The 26,418-nt window shown below is 33.7% G+C and overlaps 2 protein-coding genes across 2 annotated transcripts; one reads left to right on the forward strand and one right to left on the reverse strand.

Annotated features, from left to right (window-relative positions):
- Positions 1-2,121: 2,121 nt before the first annotated feature.
- On the forward strand, positions 2,122-26,418 carry LOC131957211 (mismatch repair endonuclease PMS2-like). The gene is made up of 24 exons (XM_059321961.1): positions 2,122-2,221; positions 3,770-3,933; positions 4,104-4,190; positions 4,595-4,697; positions 5,119-5,221; positions 5,631-5,800; positions 6,120-6,198; positions 6,618-6,709; positions 7,320-7,419; positions 7,981-8,065; positions 13,189-13,268; positions 13,485-13,554; positions 13,906-13,964; positions 14,122-14,242; positions 14,696-15,399; positions 16,293-16,483; positions 16,847-16,883; positions 20,432-20,562; positions 21,145-21,245; positions 21,739-21,807; positions 22,271-22,308; positions 22,529-22,633; positions 25,040-25,075; positions 26,234-26,418. Exons 1-24 carry the CDS (start codon positions 2,130-2,132, stop codon positions 26,294-26,296), a joined length of 2,880 nt encoding a protein of 959 aa, XP_059177944.1. The 5' UTR covers positions 2,122-2,129; the 3' UTR covers positions 26,297-26,418.
- On the reverse strand, positions 18,387-19,292 carry LOC131957217 (cytochrome c oxidase subunit 4 isoform 2, mitochondrial-like). The gene is given in 2 exon segments (XM_059321973.1): positions 18,387-18,822; positions 18,825-19,292. Coding segments are annotated over 2 exon segments (402 nt in total). The 5' UTR covers positions 19,159-19,292; the 3' UTR covers positions 18,387-18,754.

Below are 26,418 nucleotides of genomic sequence, written 5' to 3' on the forward strand. Positions count from 1 at the left end.
ACTGATGCCCGTTTAACTTCCTGTGGCGGTCTTACAGACGGGGGATGAGTTTCAATCATCCTCGACGAAATACATTTTGATGTATGTCGTTTGTAGCACGGGCAGTGCTATCTATAGATAAGCTGGTCGTTTTGAGTAGAACAAAATTTAATAATATAGGGCCTACATAAAATGTAGGGCCTATATGTAGTTATTTTTTAGTGTTATCATAGGTGAATTTGGTGCTATTTTGTGTGAATATAACGTCCCGAGCGTCCTAAATTAATGAGTGACTATATTTTGTCTAATAAAGTTAACTCTACGGAGCCGAGATAGTAAGAATGATTAGAAAATAAATTTTATTTATTGTCATCCAACTTGACTTTAATTAACATCAGATATAAATGGCAGTCGTAAACCACGAAGTCAGTTAGTTAAATTGATGAGGACCGGCGGTGGAGAAAGTTGTTGGAAATTAAATCCTGTAGTTCTAGCAGTAAAGGAAAATAATGGGATTTGTATAGTACTCACAAACTTTGCTGAATTCAATAGTCAGTGCTAGAAAAATGAGATAGTACTAGATGAATGAGATAGATAATAACTAGATGGAAACTATATAACAAACTAGTTAATAACAAAATAATAACTAGATGAATATAAATCATAACTAGATGGTAACTAAAAACTGAAAAAATTGTAGTCCCCTTTTCAAACCCGAAGGTCCTTGAGGCAAGTGAAGTAGAGTTCACCTGTTTCTGTCACCTCGGTGAAGGGGTGTATTCCGAACGTCAGTTAGGCACCATTCAGAGCTGGGTGGACTCAGGGAAGTTCTACTGACTTAAACCCGGTTTCGAACTCGAGATTATAAACTAGATAAGTACTAGTTTTACGAAGAAAAAATATTTTCCATGGTATTTTGGTGGAAAGATGCGCAACGGAAAATGCGCATAAATAAAAGTGCGCTAGGGCATTTTTTGTTTTCTTAAATAGAGCATTTATAGACATTAATAAAGAGTGACTACACTGTAGAATGTAACATTATAAAACATATTTTCACGAAATGTGACAAAATTGAAGTGTATTAGTATAATTAGTTTGTATTTGCGCGTTTTTCTGTTTGCGCAGTTTTCCGTTGCGCCGTTTTCCGATTGCGCATTTTCTGGGAATCGTTATTTTAGCAACGAATTAGGCGCTCGATTTATGAGACACTAAATTTGCTGTGTTTTTAGTGACATCATGATTAACCGCATCAGGTGTCACCCGACCTAGTGACGGCTTTAACTCTTCTTCTTCATTCTTAATTGTATTAATGGTGCGCCGGGTGGGGGGGGGGGGGGGAATGTCCTCCTACATAAAGTAAAGTATGCTTATTAGTTATAAGCATGAGTTCTCCAATACGACCACAACTAATCAACATAGAAAGAAAACAGATGACAGAAAAAAATTGTCTAGTATCATTATATTAATTTTTTTTTTAAAGACATAACGTATTAGGGGCGGGTGCGGTGGGGAGGGGGTGCGGTCATTTTCTGGGGTGGGGAAGGTGTTGCTGTGTTTGGCGATATATGAGGATGAGTGGGATATACAGTTCGGCTATTAAAGCGTGACGTCATTTATAGTCAACTCGCTAGGCATAATTGGCCTATAAGACAATAGGTAATTATGTATGTAGGCCAAAGGTATTGAGAATAGTGTGTAGGCTCAATGAGCGCTAAGCTGTGCTAATTTTAAGCCATTTTTTTACGCAGAAAGATGTAATAACAGTTGTTAAACTCTAAATAATACATGGGACACTTTTTCGTCATTGTCGTATTAAATGTTACTAACTATGTTTTTAGAAGAAGAAAAAAATATTTTTAACAATAAATATTAAAATAATATTTATATAAAACTGCGAAAAAGGTGTGTTCGTCTTTTCATTTGGGAGTAATCATTGAAGAATTTTGTGTTTTTGTAAAATAAAATCTTTTTCCACATTATTTATTGTCTTCTTATATTTTTTGTTCAACTTAAACTTCAATTAGTTAATTGGCAGCAAAATAAATAAATTGCAAGTAATGTGTAAGAAATTAGGCCATTTATTTTATTTAAGATGTGAAACCGAATGGCGGGACAATTTTCATTGATGTCGTAAATGTAAACAAAACATCATGGCTGCCACCAAGACCGAAAACACTAAATCTATAGCAGACGAACCTTCGCAATCTAATGAATTTAATGCAAATGAACCCGACGAATTATTGTATGTTCTTACTGAAACAGATATTGACAAAGTTTTTGGTGTAGTTTCGTAGTGGCATTAAAATTTATCAATCTAGAGTCTAGAGTAGTTTTTCTGGTCTAGCTTTCAGTAGGACAGTCGTCAGTACTGAGTACGACAGTTACTCAACTCTCACCACGTCACTCTCTCACACTTTGTTTTAGTTAGTAGATCTAGCTACTCTCATACTCTGTTGTTCACTGTACAGTCTGTTCTAGGACTAGACTCTAGATCTAGATAAGTAGATAGTTGAGATCATAGAAGATAGCATAGCTAGAGAGAGGCAGTGGCGTAGCGAGGTCGGGTGTCAACATGTCACCCGGTGCGGCACTTAATGGTGTCACCCCCCCCTAGATGCGTAGAGACTCTTCCCGGGGACAAACTTTCAATTTGCACCCACCCACCCCCCCCCCCCCACGCTCGAACTTTTGACTTGCACCCCACGAACCTCAAACTTTCCATTTGCACAGCCCCCCCCCCCCCTCTGGCCCCTCACATTTTTCTCTATATATTTTACTATTTTTCGCCTTGGTCTCACCCCCCCTAACTAAATGGTGTCACCCGGTGCGGTTCACACCCCCCCCTCGCTACGCCTCTGGCTAGAGTCTACTGCCTAGGGCCTCGAGGAGTACTCTTCACCAGTAGCGTAGCAAGGGGGGGGGGGGGCGGGGGGGACATATGTCCCCGGGCGCCAACCTTAGGGGGCGCCAAATTGAAAGTTTGAGGGGGGGGGGTGCAAATTGAAAATTTGCTCCCAAGGGGGCGCCAAATTGAAAGTATGTCCCCGGGCGCCGGGAAGGGTCGCTACGCCTCTGCTCTTCACTCTAGCAGCTAGCTAGAGTCTATAGTATAGATCTAGACTCAATAGAGTCACATATAGAATTTACTATGAATTTAGTATTTTAGTCATAGAGAGTTAAGAGAGTCACGACAGAGTGACTAGAATCTAGATCTAGATCTAGTGACTAATTCAATTTATTCAATAGCGGTAAAAATAGTATTTAGTATTAGTAGGCATGGAGAGTGACTCAGGCGCTAGACTCAACTAGCTAAGCTGCTAGACGCAGCTAGAGTGTAGTAATCATGCAATAGGCCTAGATCTATCAATTATTAGTATTATCTTTTCTACAATTTTAGGCCTATTTTAAATTTAAGTAGCCTAGTTAGTATTTTACATAATTTTAGTTTGCAGGCTGTGTCAGTGAAGAATCTGTCTAGAATTATCAGGATTCTAGAATAGATCAAGTTAAAATCCACTAAATTCTAGACTCGTAGACTAGATGATCTAGTAAAATTATTGTTGCACTCTCATTTAACAAGCATTCTATTTATTTTATTAGGCCCTAATACACTAATAGTTTTGCGTTCGTTTTTTAATGCTGTTCAACTTCATTGAGGAAAGTGTAACAGTAACAGCATTCATAAACAACCCAACAGCCCCTTTTTGGGGTATTTTAGTTACTTCATTGTCTCCACTACCTCTGCATCTCAGCTATTCTCAGCTATTCATGTTTTTTTTCTACTAATCAGTGATTCTCAAGAAATCCCAGAATGCACCAAAAGAGCTAGCAGTATCCAGGCCATTGACAAAGCCTCCGTCCATCGAATCTGTTCTGGTCAGGTTGTCCTCACATTAGCCACAGCGGTCAAGGAGCTCGTAGAAAACAGCATTGATGCTGGGGCTACAAGTGTTGGTATAAAACATGCCAAAACCTTTGTTTAATTCGTTGTTTTTTTATATCTGATTAAAATTAACAAAAAACCTAATTAAGTTGATGTTTAATTACTTCATTTCTAGATCAGTACTTGTCTTATATGAAGATGAAATATTTTAGTATTTTTTAATTTTTTTTTAAACTTTCAGAAATAAGGTTGAAAGAATATGGAAGTGAAAATATTGAAGTTATTGATAATGGAAGCGGGGTTGAGGAAGCCAACTTCGAAGGACTAAGTAAGTAAATAGGCTGCCATTTCTTTCCCATATTTTATCAAATGTATTAAAAATGTTATATATTTAGGAAGACAACAATAGAATTATGAAAATCAAAAGACCATATGCACACAATCAAGTTAATTAAGATAAGAATATATTAGCCTTAAGTAATAAAATTCATCTAAGCTAAAAAACAAAAATAAAATAATCTTTGAAAAAAATCCTTTATTTAAAAATACTTTGAAAAGAACCAATTAGAGCCCATATGATTGAAGGGTAAACTTTTATATAAAAAATGTATTGCAGGATAGTTATTTCTTACATGCTATGCTACCTGCTTTATCTTGTGCAGAGTCTACATGTGTGGCATTGTTTAAATGTAATTTACAATATAAAAAATGTTTCTTTTAAAAATTTTCCAGCTTTGAAACATCACACATCAAAGCTGCAAGAGTTTGAAGATTTGGTCAATGTAACCACGTTTGGGTTTAGAGGGGAGGCACTCAGTTCTCTGTGTGCTCTAAGGTAAGAGAAATGTAAGCTGTGATGTGAGGTAAGCACATGTAAGCTGACCTAAAATGGGTCACGTGTCACAACATATGTAGTGTGCTGTTTTATTTTTAAAAAAAGCTAATAGGAGTCCTATACCTAAATACAAACCATCATTGAATGGTTGTGGGTTATTGTTATCAAGAAATTTTGACTTTTATCAAATGTAAACTGGAAGGTGATAATTACAATTATTATTTTGTGTTCTTGTGTAAGACAAGGATATTGTGGTACAAAAATATTTTGTGGTCTCAGACATTTTGGTACAAAGATATTATAATACTATGCATTTTGGTACACGTTATGGTACACATTTTAGTACATATATATTGTGATACAACAATATTGTTTTTGGAAATGCTTGATGTGTGAGAACCTTTTTTTTTTATGTTTCTAGTATCATGTCCATCACCACTAGACATCAGGATGCCTCTGTAGGGACCAGACTGGACTTTGATCTCAATGGGAAAATTGTTACTCGCAAATCCGCCCCAAGACAGGTACTTTACTAGCTTTTGTAGTTCCTTTTATGATCATATAAGCCTTAATAAATGTGTTGCACTTGCAATCTAGCTATGGGCTAACTGTGTAACATTAAAAATTACTGATTATCATTTGTTCCAAGCATTTATGGAAAAAACTTGCTGAAATAAAAGCAATTTTAGAGCTAGGTTTTGTAACCTAAAAGTTCTTTATGTAATATTTTTTTTTAAATATATTATTTTTTAATATTTGTGAATTACATAGACACAGTTAGTATAACTTTTTATAATTGCAGTTAGTATAACTTTTTATAATTGCAGCTCTACTCAATTTTAGCAATAAAAGTCCATGATATAATTAAGTACAAATGTTTCTGTAAACTTATCATGGTTATAAAAAGAAAAAAATATTTTTTCTTGTCTGCAGATAGGTACCACAGTTCAGATTCAAAACATTTTTCACACTTTACCTGTCCGCCATAAAGAATTTCAAAGAAACCTAAAAAAAGAGTTTGCAAAGCTTGTGCATGTATTAAATGCATATTGCATTGTCAATACAGGTGTGAGAATCACATGTTCCAACCAGACAGGCAAAGGGTGAGTACATAATGAACTTCTTAAAAAATAAATGCATACAATTTTTTTCTTCAATATGTACATCTATGGCTTAGCATGTGTATTCAATAAACAATTTTTTTATTTTTAAAAAAAAGTTAAAAGCTACCTGTTATAAAGCAATGAATTGAATTTTATATGTTATATATAAACTAATATTTCAACTGGTAATTTAAAATATGAAACTATGTAAGGCTTCTGGCATATTCTTTAAGAATCAATTTTATAAAATATTTAGATGTCCAGTTTTTATGTAACTTTAAATTCACTCTAGTTTTTTCTTAAATTTCTGAATTCTCAGTAGTCGTAGCGTTGTTGTGTCCACAAATGGAAATGAGACAATGAAAGAAAACATTGGCAACCTGTTCTCACCCAAACAAGTAAATAAAAAAAAAATTTAAGACAATTATTTATTTCCCTGAATTATTTCCAATTTTAAAGATGTTAATTTTCCTCAACCTTTTTTTTACTTAGTCCCTATAATTAGATTTTAAAAAATTGAATATAACTTTATCTAATAATTTTTCATATGTTCTACTGTTTTTCATCTCCTTGATAAACAATGCTATCATTTACTTTGGTAATAATAAGGCTTACTTTTAGTTATCACTTATTTCCTTACATTACTATTCATTATTTAAACATCATCTTTTGATTTATTTTTTTATTTTAAAATGCTATTTAGACTTCTCATTGTATAATTTTAATCACATACACATTATTTATTGATATACACAATCTTTAATGACATAGAAATTTTTTTTAATGATATTCACAAATTTTTTCCTTGAAACTTAAGGTCCAGAGTCTACTTGAATTCAAACAAGTTGTACCTTCTGACGAAGTCTGCTCAGACTTTGGGATCAAACCTCAACAGAATTCAAATTTTAGGTTTGTTTTCACTGTTTGATATATCTGTATAATAATTTGTTATAATGCACACTAAAACTTCATGAGTTAACTGCAAGTTGAGGTTTCTCAACAACTGTGAAAATTAGGACTATTGTCTATCATTCATTGTGACCATTGATTGATGTAATTACATGTAAGCTACCATCTGTGAGTCAGCAAACGTTACTAATATGTTAGGTTGAAACTACTCAAATAAACTCTGGATGTTTGATTTCAAATACTTAAGAACAACCATTTAATTACATACCTGATATTATCATTAAACATTACAATGTCATCATCTTTTCTCATTCATACCAGTGACACATGGGGCAGATAAGTAGAATTTATCTGTTTCAGTGTCTTCAGCATATGAAGAACTAGTGTAGTCAGCGCTATGTCCATCCACATTTGTTTTCCTAATTTGAGTCAGGTACTCATCAGAGCTGAGTGGACTCAGTGTCATCCTAGCATTCAAACGCTCTACCATTCAACCACACCATCTGACAACCTTTATAATATGTTATATATATATAACGTGGGTTAGATGTACTAAAATTTAGGGTTTCTAAATATAAAATAAATAGGTTTTTAATTGTGTACACCACAGGATTGAAGGTTTTGTTTCTAAATGTGAGCATGGCCAAGGTAGAAGCAGCACTGACAGACAGTTTATCTTCATCAACAAAAGACCATGTGACAGTGCCAAGGTACAGTGATGGGAAATTGTTCTTAGTGTCTGTGTGTTATTTGATTTTTGTGAGATTGTCATATGGGTAATTGTTCTTAGTGTCTGTGTGTTATTAGATTTTTGTGAGATTATCATATGGGTAATTGTTCTTAGTGTCTGTCTGTTATAAGATTTTGTGAGATCATCATATAGGAAATTTTTGTTCTTAGTGTCCGTCTGTTATTAGATTTTGTGAGATTATCATATGCAACATTGTTCTTAGTGTGTGTTATTAGATTTTTGTGAGATAATTATAAGGGAAATTGCTCGTAGTGTTATTAGATTTTGTGAGATCATCATATGGGAAATAAGTGTTTGTTTTATGCTAAGAGATCTTCCATTGGTATATTAGTTGTTGCTGTTCTCTGTTATCAAGAAAAGGGAAAATGTGTTCGTGTTAGGTATTCTAAAATGATCTAATCCCTTACACCACTCAATGTCCATTAATTAAATCAACTGGAAATCAATTAATTTTCATTGTAAACTCACTGAAAAATTTCTCGCCTTTTAATAGTAAAACTTTTTATTCTAAACTGTTCAGATTCTGAAACTGATCAATGAAGTGTATCACAGTTATAACAGGCATCAGAATCCATTTATAGCTCTCAGTATAACCATGGACAAAGGTAAATAACTCTGTGTTTTAAAAGGTGAGTGCACAAGGGCAGGGGTCTGCAACCTGGGGCTCATGAGCCGCATGCAGCTCTTTTGATGTCAAGATGCAGCTCTCGAGTTCCATGCGCAAATATTATTATATTATATGTATTATTTTATTTTCAAAACTCATATAAAATGATGAACGATATAATAATAAATATAAACAAAAAACGCAAGCTATTGTTTTAGAATATTTAGTTACTCACTAGTTCAATGTAGGCCTAGTTCCTATTAAAGTGCCCATCCCAAATTGAAAAAAAATTTAACATCATGGTTGATATCATTTGGTTGAAAAAGTGGATTGTTTCGAAAAATATATTACTTGTTTTTGTTGAAGAAAAATCTGAAAAAAATATCGTGATGAAACCAATGCTACTGGTAACATGAATCACTTCAGCATTACTATCAACAAAATGAAGGATGTTTTCGCTGAAAGATTTGAGCCATAGTAAATCCTCTCAACACAAAAACAAACGAGATCAACGTTGAGCCATTTGGAATTGGTATTAGCTAGCTTCAAATGGAATTGCTGGATTTGAAAACCAAATATTTGTGGAGTGGTAAATTCACAGAACTCAAGAGCAAGTTGCAAGAGTTGGAGATTAAGAAAAGCATGAAAGGTACACTTCACAAGTACACGGCTCTAAAAGAAATGCAGCCAGTTGAGGTACTAATGTTTGACGCATGGAACAGTTTTACACAATGCTACAATAGGTAGAACAAGTTTACATCTGGAGTGCTGACATTCTTTAGGTCAAAATATTTGTGCTAACAAGAGTTCTCATCAATATTATAAAAAGTAAAGTAAAAATCGAGAGGCGCGCTTGAAACTGAAAAATAAGTTATGAGCCAGGTTTAAACAAACTTTCAAAAGGCATGCAAGGCCAATGCTCCCATTGATGTAACTAATGTAAATATTCAATGATTATAGTTTTATTATTTGATTACTAATTTTTGTAGCTAAAATACTTTAATGTTTTGCCCGAAACATTTGTTTTTTTTTTTGGTACTAATAAATATTATTTCATATTTAAATTATTTAAGTTATATATATATATGTTACGGTCAAAGCCCGAAGTCGGCCAATGCTAGGATTGGCCGGCCAATCCGCGCATTGGCCAATATCACCTCCCATAGGTCGGCCAAAGTCCGAAACTTTGCTTGATTTCGACCTTTGGCCGGCCAATCCGCAGACTGGCCATGGTGGACCGGCCAGTCTTAATTAGCAGATCATCTAGCTAGGGACGACCGGCCAAAGTCCGAATTAGAAGATCATGAGCAGATTTTGGGTTTTTTTATGCCGTAAGGATCATGAAATTAAGTCTTTATTGATTATTAATTAAAGTAAATGACAGAAACATTCACATTTTGTATTGTACTATAGTCTCAATCAATCAATATTATCATTTGTTACAACAATTTGAACTTTTATGGCATTTAGAATTACATAGTAGCTTGTTATTTTTACACTTGCAGCGATTTGTTGTGCACTTGGTTGTGCAATTGCAGCGAGTGTAACCTTGGCCCCCAGTCAATGATTGTGAAGATGCGATGGTTCGTAGTGATTTTTCCTCAGTACCAACTGACGACAATAAGAGCAGTTTTTCGTGAAGAATTGAAAACTCACTTCTAGCATACAGTTGTTTTAGAACACCTAAAACGTTCCTAATTTGTAGAAACCACCCTCGACGCTCATGACAACTGCAATCACGCTTCGGGGATCACTGCGACCTCTTGTCAACATCTGGAACACGGATGCGTACATTGTCACCCACTTCAGCATCTTTAAATTTTGTATTTGATGTTTTAAACATCTTAGCACCTTGAGTTTGCAAGCCAGTATGAGCTGCTGATCTGTGTTCCATGATGTCTTGTTTGTTGTGACACAATCTGCAGGTAATGTCCCCTCCGTACCATTCGTCTGCTTCATTGGGTATTCCACAAATAGCATGGACATTGTTGCCACAGGATCCAAAAGAATGAGCTGCACTACAATGTTTTTCACAAACTATATAGAATCTGTTGGCCACATAATTGTCACACAACTGGTCTGGATGTTCCGCCACGGCAGTAGATGTGTTAGCTGAGGATGTCGTTGCATTTATGGCAACCTCCATTTCTTGTTCAATGTTCTCAAGATCTTCCTCAGTAACTATTTTATCGAGAGCTCATATATGGAAACTAACATGGATTTACATTTTATTCTTTAGCCATCTGCTATGTCTATCTCATGGTCTGACGGCCCTTTTGATCCATGTCGCTTTGCATATAGAATGCTATACAAACAAGAGCTAAACAATACGTTACTCTCAATGAAAACGCACCCAGAATAATGAAAATGCGATCACAACTTAGTCTAGATAGAACATTGGCCAGGACATCCCGGTCAGTGCGCGCATTGGCCGGCCAATGTACAAAATACGCTGTCAAGTTTAAGGGCTTCGGGCTTTGGCCAGTACGTCCCGGCCAGTGCGCCCATTGGCCGGCCAATGTACGAAATACGATCTTAGTGCTAAGTTCTTCAGGCTTTGGCCAAGAGAGCCGGCCAATGTGCGGATTGGCCGGCCAATCCGCGCTTTGGCCGCACTTCGGGCTTTGACCGTAACATATATATATATATATATATATATATATATATATATATTTATATATATATATATTTATTTATATTTATATATATATATATATATATATATATATATATATATATATATATATATAGGCAATTGAAAATATAAGGTTGCAGACCACTGCAGTAGGCCACTTTATTGTATCATACCACGCAAACTACTATGACAAGTGCACATTTTTTAATAAAGGGAAACAACTTTAAATATACTGCTAAAAAAACAAAACAATTTTTTGTTGTATAAAACAATAAATATAAAATTAAAATGTTTGCGTTTTTGATGATTGATATAACTATTTGCAGTTTTTTTTTAAAATATATTAATCTGTGTTTTCGTTACTAGTTTGAAAATATAATCTATACTTATACTTATAAACCGAAAACTGTAGCATCATTTCAAAATTAGTTTGTTATTACAGGTTTAGTGACAAATAATGTAGGTTTGAGTTAGACGTAGTTTTTAGTCAAATTTTGGATCCCTTGCTTAAAACTCAAGGGACATATAAAGAGCCAAAAGCTACAATTTTCAAGATTTCTCAGGTTTTAAAGAGCTACTAGCATTTTTTATTTTAACATTTGGTATTTGTTTAGGATTAGATAAATTAATTGTACTTGTTATGTAAAATAAGTACCTTTAAATGTAATAATAGTTATTCATATAAAACATACGCAATTTTGCCAGAATAATAAAATTAGTAATCAATTAATATAATTATAGGACGAAAGCTATACACTTCAGAAGCTGTTAACTTTTTTTTCTTTCTTTACGGATATCACCGGCTCAGAAGGTGTCTCCCATTAGCCAGGCAGGCCTCAACACGGCAAACTCCGACTATATCGGTCGTTTCTGTCCTTTGGTTCTTACCAGGCATATCTCACACCCCATTGAACGCAGCGTAAATTCATACGCCACAGTCTAGTGCCCGGCTCAACCGTAGGAAGCTAATAACTTAAAAAAAACCCACATCATTTAGGTCAAAGCAATGATTACTGACAAATAGGGAAATGTATTCTGAATGAAATAGTATTACCTATTTAACGATAGTCGGAAAAATCAGCAATTGGGCAGTGGCAAGCATGGAATTGTTGCGACGGGACTGTGCTTATTGCCCAAGCTGCTGTCAGCTGTCCGTATACTTTCTAATGCACCTATTCTCTCTGTTCTCTGTTGAATGTCTTTACCCAGTTTAAAGTTGAGTTTCTTTACAGTATAATATGTATTGCGAGTTTTGAAAATGAAATAATAAAACTATTAATATTTGTGCAAGGAGCTGGAGAGCCGAATCTTGACATCAAAAGAGCCGCATGCTGCTAGCGAAGCGCAGGTTGACGACCCCTGGTCCAGGTCTTTTGATGTAAGCGGCTCTTTTGATGTAAATATGCGGCTCTCTAGCTCCATAAAAATTCTATTATTTTTCTCAAAACCCAAAAAATATGCTGTAAAAACAAAAACAACTTTTAAGAAAACAAAAAACAATAGGTGGTGTAGGGCGTATATGGCCAGCTGATAGCTGCTGGGCATTAGCAGTGTTTAGTTTATTCCAGAATTTCTTCTCCAAGGGGAGGGGATTTGGGAAAGGGGGATGCCTGGAAGAAACTCTGGGCATTAGGCCCAGCCCCACAACTGTGCTGCGGCCAACCCCGTGGCAATGGTTCCATGTTTTCCACTACAGAGGTGCATAAAAATGTTAGTGGCTCTTTAAAAATTTGGAAATTTTGGAGATTTTAACTTTCGGCTCTTCCGTTACTAAGGTTGCAGACCCCTGCGCTAGGGCATTTTTTTTTTAATCAAGCATTTATAGACCACATGTACATTATAGCATAATAAAACACTTTTCAATGAAATACGACAAAATAAAAGTGTATTCTTATAATTTGTATTTGCGCATTTTTCTGTTTGTGCAGTTTTCTGTTTGTGCTTTTTCTGTTTGAGCTTTATTCTGGAACTGTGTTGAAAATAATTAATTGTTAATTTATTACTTTATTGGTTTATGCATATGACATGACTACTATTTTTATTATTGGTTTCATTAATATGACTACCTTTTTGGTTTTTTTTAAAGCACATAGTGTATGCCTAAGCATCTTATGTACTTTGTGATCAGTGTTCTCAAACCCATCTGAGCTTCATTATGTGACTGTAACATATCTTTAAGTCTAAGCATCTTTCATGGAATTCTCAAATCATGAAATGTAGTGCACTAAAGGAGCTCACTGCATTAACATATTACCATTCATATACCGTTGTACTGCATAAATATATTACCATTCATGTACCGTGGTCAAAGATACAGTTGAACTCCAATATATCTGCCCTATTGATAGTTAACTCCATAAACATACTTTACTAAATTTATAATTGCATTGTTTAATCTCACAGAGAATGGACTTTATGGTTTTGCATTTAATTTGTCCATACTTTGTTGCTGCATTAAACATGAAATGTTTCTATTTTTGTTTTAGAATCAGTGGATGTAAATGTCACTCCAGACAAACGACAAATTTTTTTAGAAGGAGAAAAATTGCTTTTAGCTGTGATAAAGGTAGGAGACAAGTGTTTTTAAAATTTCATTTGGGACATTTTTTTACATAATCATGTGTTAGACAACTCAGGCTAAAGTTATTAGAGTTAATGCTGCTGTTTAATAAACTGTTTCAGGCAATTTATCTTTTTATACTATTAATTAATTGTTAGACAGTGCACACTAAAGTTATTTCATTAGAGTGTATGTAACTTGTTATTTGACTTATGCTTGAAGACCTCGCTGATTCAGATGTTTGAATCCACTACATCTGTTTACAAAGTGAACAACATCTTATCTCCTTTAGGTAAGTTACGGCATGACATGTTATAACGTTGGTGCAATATTTGTGCTAAATTTTATTGTAATATAATTTTGTATTCATGTGTTAATTTTCCTTATAAAATCTATCTACCCTAAATAGCAGAAAAATTTAATGAAAAACAATGTAAAATACTTAAATTTTTTTGTTTAAGTTTATCCCAAATTCACTGTCATTTGACTTTAATTATTATAAGGCATATATCCCTAGTTTTTAGCTCAGAAAAAAACTTTTTACGATTGGATAAAATTTGTAACTAATTTATATCTTTGTGGTAATTCTTTAAAACAAAGTTGGAACCTAGAAAGTAATCTATTTATACCATTCATTTTATAGAATACTCACAAGGCAAAATGTCTACAGATAATAGCTTTATATCTGGAACAAATTTACAGGTTATTATTTGATTATTAGTTAAAATATCAAATTAATCTCAAATTATTATTTAAAGTTATTCTAAATTAGGATTTAATTACACTGTAATAATTTTTTAGCTTCTGTTTATCACACATAGCTTTGTGCTAAATGAATTGTTTTTTTCCAATCCATCAGAAAGTTTCCAGTCCATGTTTATCCAGCAGCCTCTCCCAGCTAAAGAGAAGTTTTTCCAGTGCTTTTGATAAGGGAGCATCGGGTCTCAGCCCTGAAAGTGTTGGCGGGGTAAAGAAAAATAGTAGGTTTAGCTTTGTTACTTAGCTTCACATTGAGGTATAGCCTTGTTAGTTAGATATAACCATGTTTTATTATATTTTAAAATATTACCTTTAGACAATTCGGATTTCATATAATAACACAAGATGATGAATTGATATAAATAAATACTTTATGATGCTTAGTAAGTTTGTTAGATGTAAAATCACGTTTTATTATTTCGTAAAATAGCTGTATATTGCTTTAAACAATTCTGATTTCAGATAATAATACAAGTTGGTGTATTGATATAAATAAAACAAATACTTTGTCTTTAAAGACCTAGCAATGACAACTTATTTTTAACTCTCAACTTTTGGAGATAGCTCTTTGAAAGAAAAAGTATAGTTTAATTATATTTTAAAAATGATAGTTCTGTAAAATTGAATTCTTTAAAACTATTACATTAATTAAATTAATAGTTTTTGTTCCACAGAATCCCTCACTTCTGACACAGATATTTCATCAAGAACCATAACTCCACTATCCCAGCAGGGGTCAGCATCACAGGGTTCCATCAAAGATTTCCTCACCCGGTTAAAACCCAGCCAATCAGTGCCAAAAGCTGGTGCCACGCCATCCAAAACCTCACCAACCAAAACCTCACCCGACACATGCACCAGTGGCCTAGTATTTGAACCAGTCAGCCTCTCCTGGAGTGGGCAGTCCTTATCTGAAGATGTGGTTGATGTTGATGTAGAGGAATCCAATGCAAAGGGAGATAATCTACAAAGTGATTCCTGTTTTTCTTCATCATGGGAAGGTAAACAGCAGAGTAGCACAAGTCACTCTTCTACAGATGGAGATTACTTTCAGAGTAAATCCAGTCTCTTCCCACCAAAGGGAGACTGCACACAGGGCAGCACAAGTCACTCTTCTACCAAGGGAGATAACCTACAGAGCATTACATGTCTCTCTTCTACCCACTGTATCAGTGGTTTAGAGACAGATTCAGAAACTAAAACAGCTATAACAAAAAGTGACACTAAATGCTGTGACAGTAAAGAGCTAATAGCTGCTACAGATGAATCACAAGAGGTATCAAAGGAATTCCTATATAATAAAAATACCACCAGTATTCCCCAAAGTAATGATGATTCTATTGAAGGAACAAATGACCAGCCGTTTAAACTAGATTCAGTAAGTTGGAACATTTTTTTTAAATAGTTCAATTGATTTGCTTTTACACTGTCAGTGGCAAATGTTTAAATAATTTGTTTTACCTATATCATGTCAATTTAAATACTTTAATTTTAAATATTTTATATATTTTATATGTTTATATAATCTATATATATAATTCTCTTCTGGGAGACGCTAGAAAACAAGCTGTAAATGCGCTCCCTACCATCCCCACCCCTACATGGTCTTAGTGAGCTGTGGTTCACGCTATGTTTACCTTCGTGGAGTCGGGTTTAGTGACAGCTATTAGGGGCAGATAAATTAGTATGAAACGATTTTAAACGTTGGGGGGGGGGGGGAGGAAGGTGGGGGGGGGGGGTCGTTATGGTCCTTAACGAGCTACTTATAGTGTTATAAAGAAATATTTTCAGTGGCAGCGTTGGTACCGTTGAATTCATAAATTATGAATAACTGAAAAGTAGAAAAAAACAACAACTAAATAGCGGCGTATGTTATGCCGCGGGCCGGCTCGTGTTACATATTTTATTAATTTTAAATTATACTTTATTACCAAAGATAAGCCTATGTGGGAGGGCATGGTCAGATGGTAGAGCATATGACTGATAGCCTGAAATTCTCAAGTTCAGATCCCAGACTTGAATCCATAGGACAGCCCTGAGTCCACCCAGCTCTGATGGGTACCTGCCTCAGATTAGGGAAAGTAAAGGCAGCTTGGAATAGTGCTAACCCCACTATCCCTTCATATACCAAAGGCATAGTGAACTCTGCTACATCTGCCTCATGCGTTGCCAGGTCCCTAAGGGTATAAGGGAGAAAACACGTAGAAACAGCCTACTAGTGTTTGTATTATTATTTTCAGCTAAAATAGCTTCTCATTTAAAAATTTTCAGCCAGCTGAAAAATTGGATGTGACCCAAACTAGAGAACAAGTTATCAAATTTTCATTGGAGGCATTACAGAAAAAAGTGAGCACTAAAATTACAAAGAGTGAGTCAGATTCAAATTTTTGTCGAAGTTTTCGGGCAAAAATCTGCCCCACAGACAACAGTTCAGCCGAGGAAGAACTTCAAAGGGAAATCAGGTGGGTGGATATATGTTTTGGTTTAGTAAAAAAAATATTAAATTCAGGAATTTAGTAAACAGTTTTCTCATGATGTTCTTTATATTTGTAAAAGCAATACATGTTTGTTAATAAAAAAATCATGTGTGTAATGGTTTAGCAAAATGAACACATGTTCAATTTCAGTGAGTATAAATCATTGTTAATATTTTTAAAAGAAGATTCCTGCAAACTATATATAAATCATAATTTTATGACAAAATTTTTTTTAAATTATGGTTTTCGAATGTCATTTATTAATTTTTTTCTTTATTTAAATACAATGGTAGAACATGTATTTTTAATTGTCTGTTATCAACACATAAAGAAATTTTTATTTTCCAGCAAAGATATGTTTGCCAAGATGGAAATATTAGGTCAAGTAAGTCTTTATTTGTTTTTTTTTTTTTCAAAGTTAATTTTTGTTTTAGTAACAAACTAATGCAACATGCAGCGACAAATTTGTCAGCTGTTTATCAGTTATATTCTTTTTATAGAGTAAAAAGTTCATAAACTTGAATACAGCTCAAAAGCCAAGCAGTCCAAAACAGAATAAAGTATCAGGCCATTCTCACCTATATTACCAACTGCCAGACGTGTTTCCTTCAAGTTTTTTTATTTCCTGACACAGAACATAGCACCACCTGATTCTGTATACTATATGGGCAATTTGGGGGAGGGAAATCCTCCTGTCTTAAGTCGGGTATCAAGATTTTCACTGCTATAACTATGCATTTAACGGGAGCATCATTTGGACAGATTGGTCAGATAACAAAGCCCATGAATGTTAACTAGAAAGTCTCAGTTGAGTTCCTGAGTTTTTGTCCACCCAACTCTGATGAGTACCTGATTTACTTAAGAGCAACTTAACTCAGCCGGTCATAGAGCTGACCACACTATCCTTTTATATGTTGAGGTACTGAAACAGATGCCCTACATTTAAAGAGTCATTTTTCTCCTAACCTTACTGTACCTTAAAATAAATACTAAGTTATACACAAAGAAAATAGTTATGGTAAAACTTATTTTAAACTTAAAACCTGAAATTCAGTACTTCAAGTCAGTTGTATGCCAAAAGTATATTTAAGTCTAATTTCAACATGGAGGTTTAACTGCCTCCGTTTTTATGCCTTTCTAATATTTTCCCCTAAAAGTAGATCTTTCTTTTTTACTTTCTCGTATATGAAGTATAGAGGAAGTATTGTAATCGTGCAAAAAATGGAAATTAAGATTTTCACAAAGCTCGATGTTTTACACCTTCCTGAGTCGGGAAAACATAGTTTTGCAATTTTGTCCGTGTGTGTGTGTCTGTGAACACAATAACTTGAGTACCGTTACAGCTAGGTTGATAAAATTTCATACATAATTATTATATCAAATTTGTAGTTCTGAATCACCTTTTCAGCGATTTCCGATAAACAGAAGTGGAACTTATTCCACTTTTAGTTTTTCAAAAGTCTATAACTTGAGTACTGTTACAGATAGATATATGAGATTTCACACTTAAGTAAAAGATCTAATTCTCCGCCTTCTATCAAATTTTGAGTAATTTCCGTTGACCATAAGTAGTAATTTACACTATTTTCGATTTCTCAAAAAACACTTATGAATTTATAAAGTACTAATAATATTCCGCACGATTATACACAATGTTTGCGCTATTCTTTTTTTCTGCGATATTCTATTCTTTTTAAAAATATATTTTAGTCATTAAAAATGGATGAAAAAATCATGTCTATATCTGAGTTGCAATTCCCCTAGTGTTATATAAGAATATTCGAGTTGTCATCCCCTGAATGTTGTAAAAGAATAGCCAAGGAAGTTTAAGGGAGATTACTCCCGGTTTATTTATTTATTTATTTTTTTTTATTTTTTTTATTTTTTTTTTTAAAGTTAATACAAATTTTATTTTTAACTCTAAAAATCATACCATTTACACAAATATTTACCCAACAAGGACAATCACTAGATTTTAAATGTCCGTTTATACTAAATGATAAAGAAAACTCAGTCATAACTTTAAGTTGATCATAAAAAAGGTGTACACGCTGATCATAAATGTGCCTTCCAAAAGTTGTACTCAGCTTACAGAATTTCTCTTTTCAACATAATTCCACAACTGGATGTAAAATAAATTAAACAGAGAAATGTTAGAAAGACATCATGTATCAACGGACAGATTTATCAGAATGGAACTGCATAAGACTGTCAAAAACGGCTGCTGCTATGCACAAGAACTAATTATGGCCCGCATTACTTTTTCCATTCCAACTTGTCATAATCCCACTTAGAGGAGATACCAGTAACAATTCCCTTCCTTCGTCTAACATTTGCTGCAACACTTTTTCCTGATGTTCAGGGGTAAGTGTGCTTGCTTGTTTTGGATAGACAAATTCTTTGACAAAGAACATGATCCAGCCAGTCACAGCTAACCCAAGAAGAACTGAGCCAAAAATAACTTTCCATTCACCAGTGGGAGCATTGATCTCACTGAATGTCTGACAGAAACTAGCCCTGTACAAGGCTTTTTTGTCCTCTAATGTTAACTTTTTCCAGTCCCCCTTCTCCTGTTGTCTTAGTTTGGCAATGTCTGCTGTTTCCTCCTTAAATCTAATAGCTGGACACGGGAACTCACACCTGTCTATGTAAGAGGCCATCCCATTGACACCATACCCAACAACTTCTCAATTACCTATTTTTGGATAAATTTCATCTTTTAACTTTTGATCTAGAACAACATTCCTGGAACAAATAGAGGATGCTGTAATAGTCCGTTGAGGGATTTTTGAAGCCCTAAGGGATTTTTGAAGCCCTAACACAAACACGAAGTAAATGGCTGATGTTTATTTTAAAAATAATACAACTTAATGCAATGACCTCCACAACTGATAATCATTGTTAAGTTTTATCAGTAATCTAATGTGTCAAAACAAAAGTTGAAAAAAACTATTGTTTTGGGTTTTTAATTACTGGTACATTATAAATTGTAACTTTAAATTGTAACAATCTGACATAAATTTAATCAACCATATAAATCCAGTCATTTCACTAATGAAACAACAAAAAATCACTATCTTATACTTTGTCTTAATTAGTTCTTTTCGTGACTATACTAGTTTAGTCATAAGTTGCTTCCCCTATGTTTAATTCATTTTTACATGTACAATCTTTTTTAAGGTATCTCAGTTTTGTCAAATTTATGAGGGGTTTGTTTCTTGAAAAATTGTCAAATAAGTGCACTTCCAATAATGACATACATATATATTATTTTCAGCCTAATTAGATATTAAAATAGCAAGCCTTTAAATGCATTTAAATTCATACTTATTTCAATATAGTTAAGTTGTGGTTGGCACCACACATTCTTAAAGCAATTGTGCCTAAATAAATAAAAAAAATTTCATATTTTATCTTTGAGATGTTAATCTAAACAAACATGGTAAAAGGATGAAAAAGCAAAGAGAAAATTTAGCTCGAATGTTTTTTAGCAAGCATATATGAATACAGTTGGCCACCTTTTAAACTTTCATGGCATTCATACCTAAAGTAAAGTTGCCCTTTCAAACCTAGTGGTGCATGGGACAAAGGAAGTAGAGCTCATCTGTTCCTATGACCTCAGCTTGTGTAGGGATAGTGTGTCTAGCAATATACCCAGCTGCTTTTATTTCCCCTAATTAAATGTGTGTAAGTTATTTATCAGAGCTGGGAGAATTTAAGAATTTTATACAGATTTGAACCCCTCGACTTTAGGTTAGCAGTCTTGCACTCTACCATCCTACCAATGGCCTCCTGCTTAATCCTCCAACTTATGATGCAATGTTTGATATGCTGACTGCTTACTTTGATCTACTTACTTTGATCTGCTTACTTTGATCTACTTACTTTGATCTACTTATTTTGATCTACTTACTCTGATCTGCTTACTTCCAGTTCAATCTGGGATTTATAATCACCAAACTGGGCAGGGATCTGTTTATTGTGGACCAGCATGCCACGGATGAGAAGTACAACTTTGAGATGTTGCAGAGGAACACAGTGCTGCAGAGTCAGAGGATGATTGCGTAAGTGGGGGGCGGGAATTTTTTTTTTTTTAGTTTTTTATGTGCTGGTGGTCATGTTGGGAAATTCTTTTATTGTTTTCTGTAGATTGGGTGTCGTACTGGTAAACATTTTATTTTTTGTAGGCTGGTTGTCATACTTGTAAAAATTGTGTGGGCTGATTGTCATACTTGTAAAAAATTTTATAGGCTGGTTGTCATACTTAAAAACATTATTTTTTAGCAGTCTTGCACTCTACCATCCTACCAATAGCCTCTTGCTTAAACATTTTTTAGTTTTCTATAGATTGGTTGTCATTCTGATCAACATTTTTTTTACTTTTGTGAGGCTTGTTTGTCGTGCTGTAAAAAATGTTATAATCATTCGTTGATCTGATTTTCCCATTTGCATAAAATTTCAAAACATTAATCACTGACATTTTCTTTAGCATTTTAACAGAGCACCAGTCTAGTGTTTTTTTTCTCAAGAATAATAATAAGTTTTTCTTGTTTATTAAATACAATGTTATGTGAATTTAATGTTAGTAATATTTCAAATTTTGTTTGTTTTTTATTTGTTCTTTAATATTCATTATTATTTTTTAGACCACAAAATCTGGAGTTGACAGCCAGTAACGAAACAATTTTGGTTGACAACATCGATGTGTTCAAGAAAAATGGTTTTGATTTTATTGTAGAAGCTGATGGTAAAGTATTTTTTTCTGTTTAATCTCTAATATTAATGTCTATTTTCTTGTATTATTATTATCATTACTCCTTCATGTATAAAAAGTGGCAGTTTTTAAACATTGATAATGTTTAATTTTTTATAACTTGTTACATTCAGCTTTGTAAAACAAATATTTGGAATTTGAAACTTACGTTATTGTTAAAAACTTATCTATTCAATGTTTATTAATTCAAAAAATTACTTTCTAACTCTGAAACAAAGTAAAATTTGTTTCATATGATTTAAGGCAATTTTTGTTTTATTTTTAGATAAAAATTACAAATAACTGATTTAAACAGTGTGAACAAATTTATATATGTTAAAGATTTTGAGAACAAATTAATTAATTAAATGCTCAAACAATTGTGTTTAAATTAATCTTTAATTTTATTACTATCTATGGAAGTTATGTTTGTAAAAAAATGTTAAGTTGCCCACTGCTGAGAATACATTTCGTATCTTTACCTTAGCTCCACCTACACAGAGAGTTAAACTAAGCTCAGCCCCTGCTAGTAGAAACTGGAGTTTTGGAAAAGATGGTAAGAAAAAATTATTGTTTTATTAAAAGCATGGTTTTTATAAACTGTGTCATTTAAAACATGGTAGTTATAAACTGTTTTATTTCAAACATGGTAGATATAAACATTGTTTTATTTAAATCATGGTAGTTAGAAACATTGTTTTATTTATACATGGTAAAAAAAACATTTTAATATTTTTATTTAAAGCATGGTCGTTATAAACATTGCATATTGTGTTATATGCATGCTGTTTAAAATTTTAATGTGAAATTTGGGGAAAATTTCTTAGAAGTTAAATTAATGGATTAAATTTAATTGAACACATGTAAATCTGCAAGTTTTTGTGCTTTTATCAAATCTATTTTGTTTTGATTCAAGACCTATTTAAAATTCAAATTTAAGAGAATGATTAATAACTATTTATGAAGTATTATATGGTATATACTTCTATATGTGTTAATGTACTTTTATTTTCTCTTAGATATTGAGGAGCTGTTGTTCATGCTTACAGATTCCCCGGTATAAAATCCTTTTTTACTAACTCTTTTAAGTTTGCTCAAATTTTTAATTTTCTGCATATGTAACTTCCTCTCTATATAATAATGACATTTGATTAAAATAATTTATCAATTTTGTTTTTCCTGTACAGCTACTTGATATCAATATAGTAAAACTGTATAACAACTGTTTTTGATAATGGGTTGTTTATTATGAATATGTCTTTATTCGCCATCAACAGAATGTGATGTGCCGACCGTCCCGTATAAGAATGATGTTTGCATCTAGAGCATGCCGGAAGTCTGTCATGATTGGAACTGCCCTCAATAAATCAGAGATGAAAAGGGTATTAACTTTATGTTGAAGTTCAATCAATTTTTAAGTAATTAGATTGCTTGTGGGATAGCGTGGTTGAACTGTAGAGCGTTTGGCTGCTAACCTGAGTCTCGAGTTAGAATCTTGGTTCTGACTTGTGGCTGTAGGATGTCCCTGAGTCCACCCAGCTCTGATGGGTACCTGACTTACATTGGGGAAAATAAAGGTGACTGAGCTAATTTCTGACAACACCATTGTCGAGGTCAAGAAACAAGCGAATGCTACTGCATTTTCCCAATAGATTGCTTTGCTAGATCTAAAGAAGAATCATTTTTTAATTAGGTCTCGAGTTTGAACCCTCGGGCAGATGAGGCTCGCTAGCTGGGGACAGCCACTCTTCTAGGAGAGGCAACTCCAAAATTAAACAACTGCTGCCTTGTAGTTTGTTCTTGGTTGGACAAAGGCTATGGAAGCAAATCCAAAAAGAAAAGCAGGCTGAAATCGGAGTCAATGGCCTCAATGGCGCATAACCAGTTGACACGTACCGCTTAATTGTGTTTGAGGCGTGGTCGAGTCGGCAAAAAGCTCATGGTTGATAAATTCGAACAAAGTCTCGAGTTCAAATCCACTGGCAGATAAATCTCGACCCCCTTCAACACTAATAATTAAGAACGAAGAAGAAGAAGAAGAATTAGGTTGATTAGTTATTTAAATCATCTACAAACATTATGGTTAGGTTTAGATAAAAATGTTGGTATACACATACCAGATAAGTTTATATACTGTGGGCATACACAGAATTAAGTTTTAAGTATATATCTATTTTGTAAAGGATTTAGATTAGGTCAGTAATGTTTGTTTTGGGGTAATTAGAGTCAGTGTTGTAGCCTAATACAGCTTTTATTGTTTTGAACTATGTTGATTGTGTGTGTAAGTAATGAATATTGTAGTCACTATGTTGATGGTGTATGTCAATAATGAATATTGTAGTCACTATGTTGATTGTGTATGTGGATAATGAATATTGTGGTCACTATGTTGATGGTGTATGTCAATAATGAATATTGTGGTCACTATATTGATTGTGTATGTCAATAATGAATATTGTGGTCACTATGTTGATTGTGTATGTCAATAATGAATATTGTGGTCACTATGTTGATGGTGTATGTCTATAATGCATATTGTGGTCACTATGTTCATGGTGTATGTCAGTGATGAATATTGTGGTCACTATGTTAATGGTGTATGTTAATAATGAATATTGTAGTCACTATGTTGATGGTGTATGTCAATGATGAATATTGTGGTCACTATGTTGATGGTGTATGTTAGTAATGAATATTGTGATCACAATGTTGATTGTGTATGTCAATAATGAATATTGTAGTCACTATGTTGATTGTGTATGTCAATAATGAATATTGTGGTCACTATGTTGATGGTGTATATGGATAATGAATATTGTGGTCACTATGTTGATTGTGTATGTCAATAATGAATATTGTAGTCACTATGTTGATTGTGTATGTCAATAATGAATATTGTAGTCACTATGTTGATGGTGTATGTCAATGATGAATATTGTGGTCACTATGTTGATTGTGTATGTCAATAATGAATATTGTAGTCACTATGTTGATTGTGTATGTCAATAATGAATATTGTAGTCACTATGTTGATTGTGTATGTCAATAATGAATATTGTGGTCACTATGTTGATTGTGTATGTCAATAATGAATATTGTGGTCACTATGTTGATGGTGTATGTCAATAATGAATATTGTGGTCACTATGTTGATTGTGTATGTTGCTGATGAATATTGTGGTCACTGTTGATGGTACATGTCAATAATGAATATTGTGGTCACTATGTTGATTGTGTATGTCAATGAAGAATATTGTGGTTACTATGTTGATTGTGTCTGTCAATAATGAATATTGTAGTCACTATGTTGATGGTGTATGTCAATAATGAATATTGTAGTCACTATGTTGATGGTGTTTGTCAATAAAGAATATTGTAGTCACTATGTTGATGGTGTCAGTGATGAATATTGTAGTCACTATGTTGATTGTGTATGTCAGTGATGAATAATGTGGTCAATGTTGATTGTGTATGTCAATAATGAATAATGTGGTCAATGTTGATTGTGTATGTCAATAATGAATATTGTGATCACTATGTAGATGGTGTATGTCAGTAATGAATATTGTGATCACTATGTTGATGGTGTATGTCAGTAATGAATATTGTGATCACTATGTTGATGGTGTATGACAGTAATGAATATTGTGGTCACTATGTTGATGGTGTATGTCAATGAATATTGTGGTCACTATGTTAATGGTGTATGTCAGTAATGAATATTGTAGTCACTATGTTGATGGTGTATGTCAATGAATATTGTGATCACTTGTCTGATTTTGTTTCAGCTTGTGACTCACATGGGTGAGATTGAGCAGCCTTGGGTAAGTGTGATGACGTAATTTAGGCTAGTTATAAATAGATCAAACAGTAAGGACAAAATGTCCAATAGCTAGAGGTCAAGTAGACGAGTTAGGTGTATTAGCTAGAATAGGTAGGAACCAATGAGAATTGAGATGTCACCTGATTGGTCACATGTGACTGTCAGCTGACCAAGTGTCAGGTGTTAACAGTAAGTGAGAGTTCAATCTTTATCATTCTCCCTCACAACAGTAAGTGAGAGTTCAATCTTTATCATTCTCCCTCACAACAGTAAGTGAGAGTTCAATCTTTATCATTCTCCCTCACAACAGTAAGTGAGAGTTCAATCTTTATCATTCTCCCTCACAACAGTAAGTGAGAGTTCAATCTTTATCATTCTCCCTCACAACAGTAAGTGAGAGTTCAATCTTTATCATTCTCCCTCACAACAGTAAGTGAGAGTTCAATCTTTATCATTCTCCCTCACAACAGTAAGTGAGAGTTCAATCTTTATCATTCTCCCTCACAACAGTAAGTGAGAGTTCAATCTTTATCATTCTCCTTCACAACAGTAAGTGAGAGTTCAATCTTTATCATTCTCCCTCACAACAGTAAGTGAGAGTTCAATCTTTATCATTCTCCCTCACAACAGTAAGTGAGAGTTCAATCTTTATCATTCTCCCTCACAACAGTAAGTGAGAGTTCAATCTTTATCATTCTCCCTCACAACAGTAAGTGAGAGTTCAATCTTTATCATTCTCCCTTACAAACAGTGAGTGGACAACACTTTGTGTAGCAAATTTTGAGGATGCGAAAAAAATGTGGATGTGTAGCAGAATGTGAATGTGTAAAAAATGTGGATGTGTAACAAATCTTGTGAATGTCTAGCAAATTTTATGGATTTGTAGCAGGTCTTTTGGATGTGTTAACCAGCATACAATTCTAAATTTGTACTTACAGATTTATTTTCTATTTGTTCAATGATATCTAATTGTTTTTTTTCTCCCTAATATTTTATTAAATATTCTCTTAATAAATGTTGTAATAAGCAAACAAAAATACTTTCCACAATTCAATCCACATTTTTTAAAAAGGTGTCCTAAAAATTATTGTTACTTTTAGTTCAAGAAAGGAATGATAAATGGATATCAACTAATTGTTTTTTTTTTTTTTTTTTTCAGAACTGTCCTCATGGGCGTCCTACAATGAGACATCTGTTTAATTTAGACATGCTACCCACATGAGGCTACCCACATGAGGCTACCCACATGAGGTTACCCACATGAGGCTACCCACACGAGGCTACCCACACATTGCTACCATATAACAGTGCTACCTATCTCACACAACCATCAATAAACATGTA

The sequence above is a fragment of the Physella acuta genome, unplaced genomic scaffold, assembly GCF_028476545.2.
Source record: "Physella acuta isolate Inbredline_101_S28 unplaced genomic scaffold, ASM2847654v3 ptg000080l, whole genome shotgun sequence".
NCBI classification, from domain to species: domain Eukaryota; kingdom Metazoa; phylum Mollusca; class Gastropoda; family Physidae; genus Physella; species Physella acuta.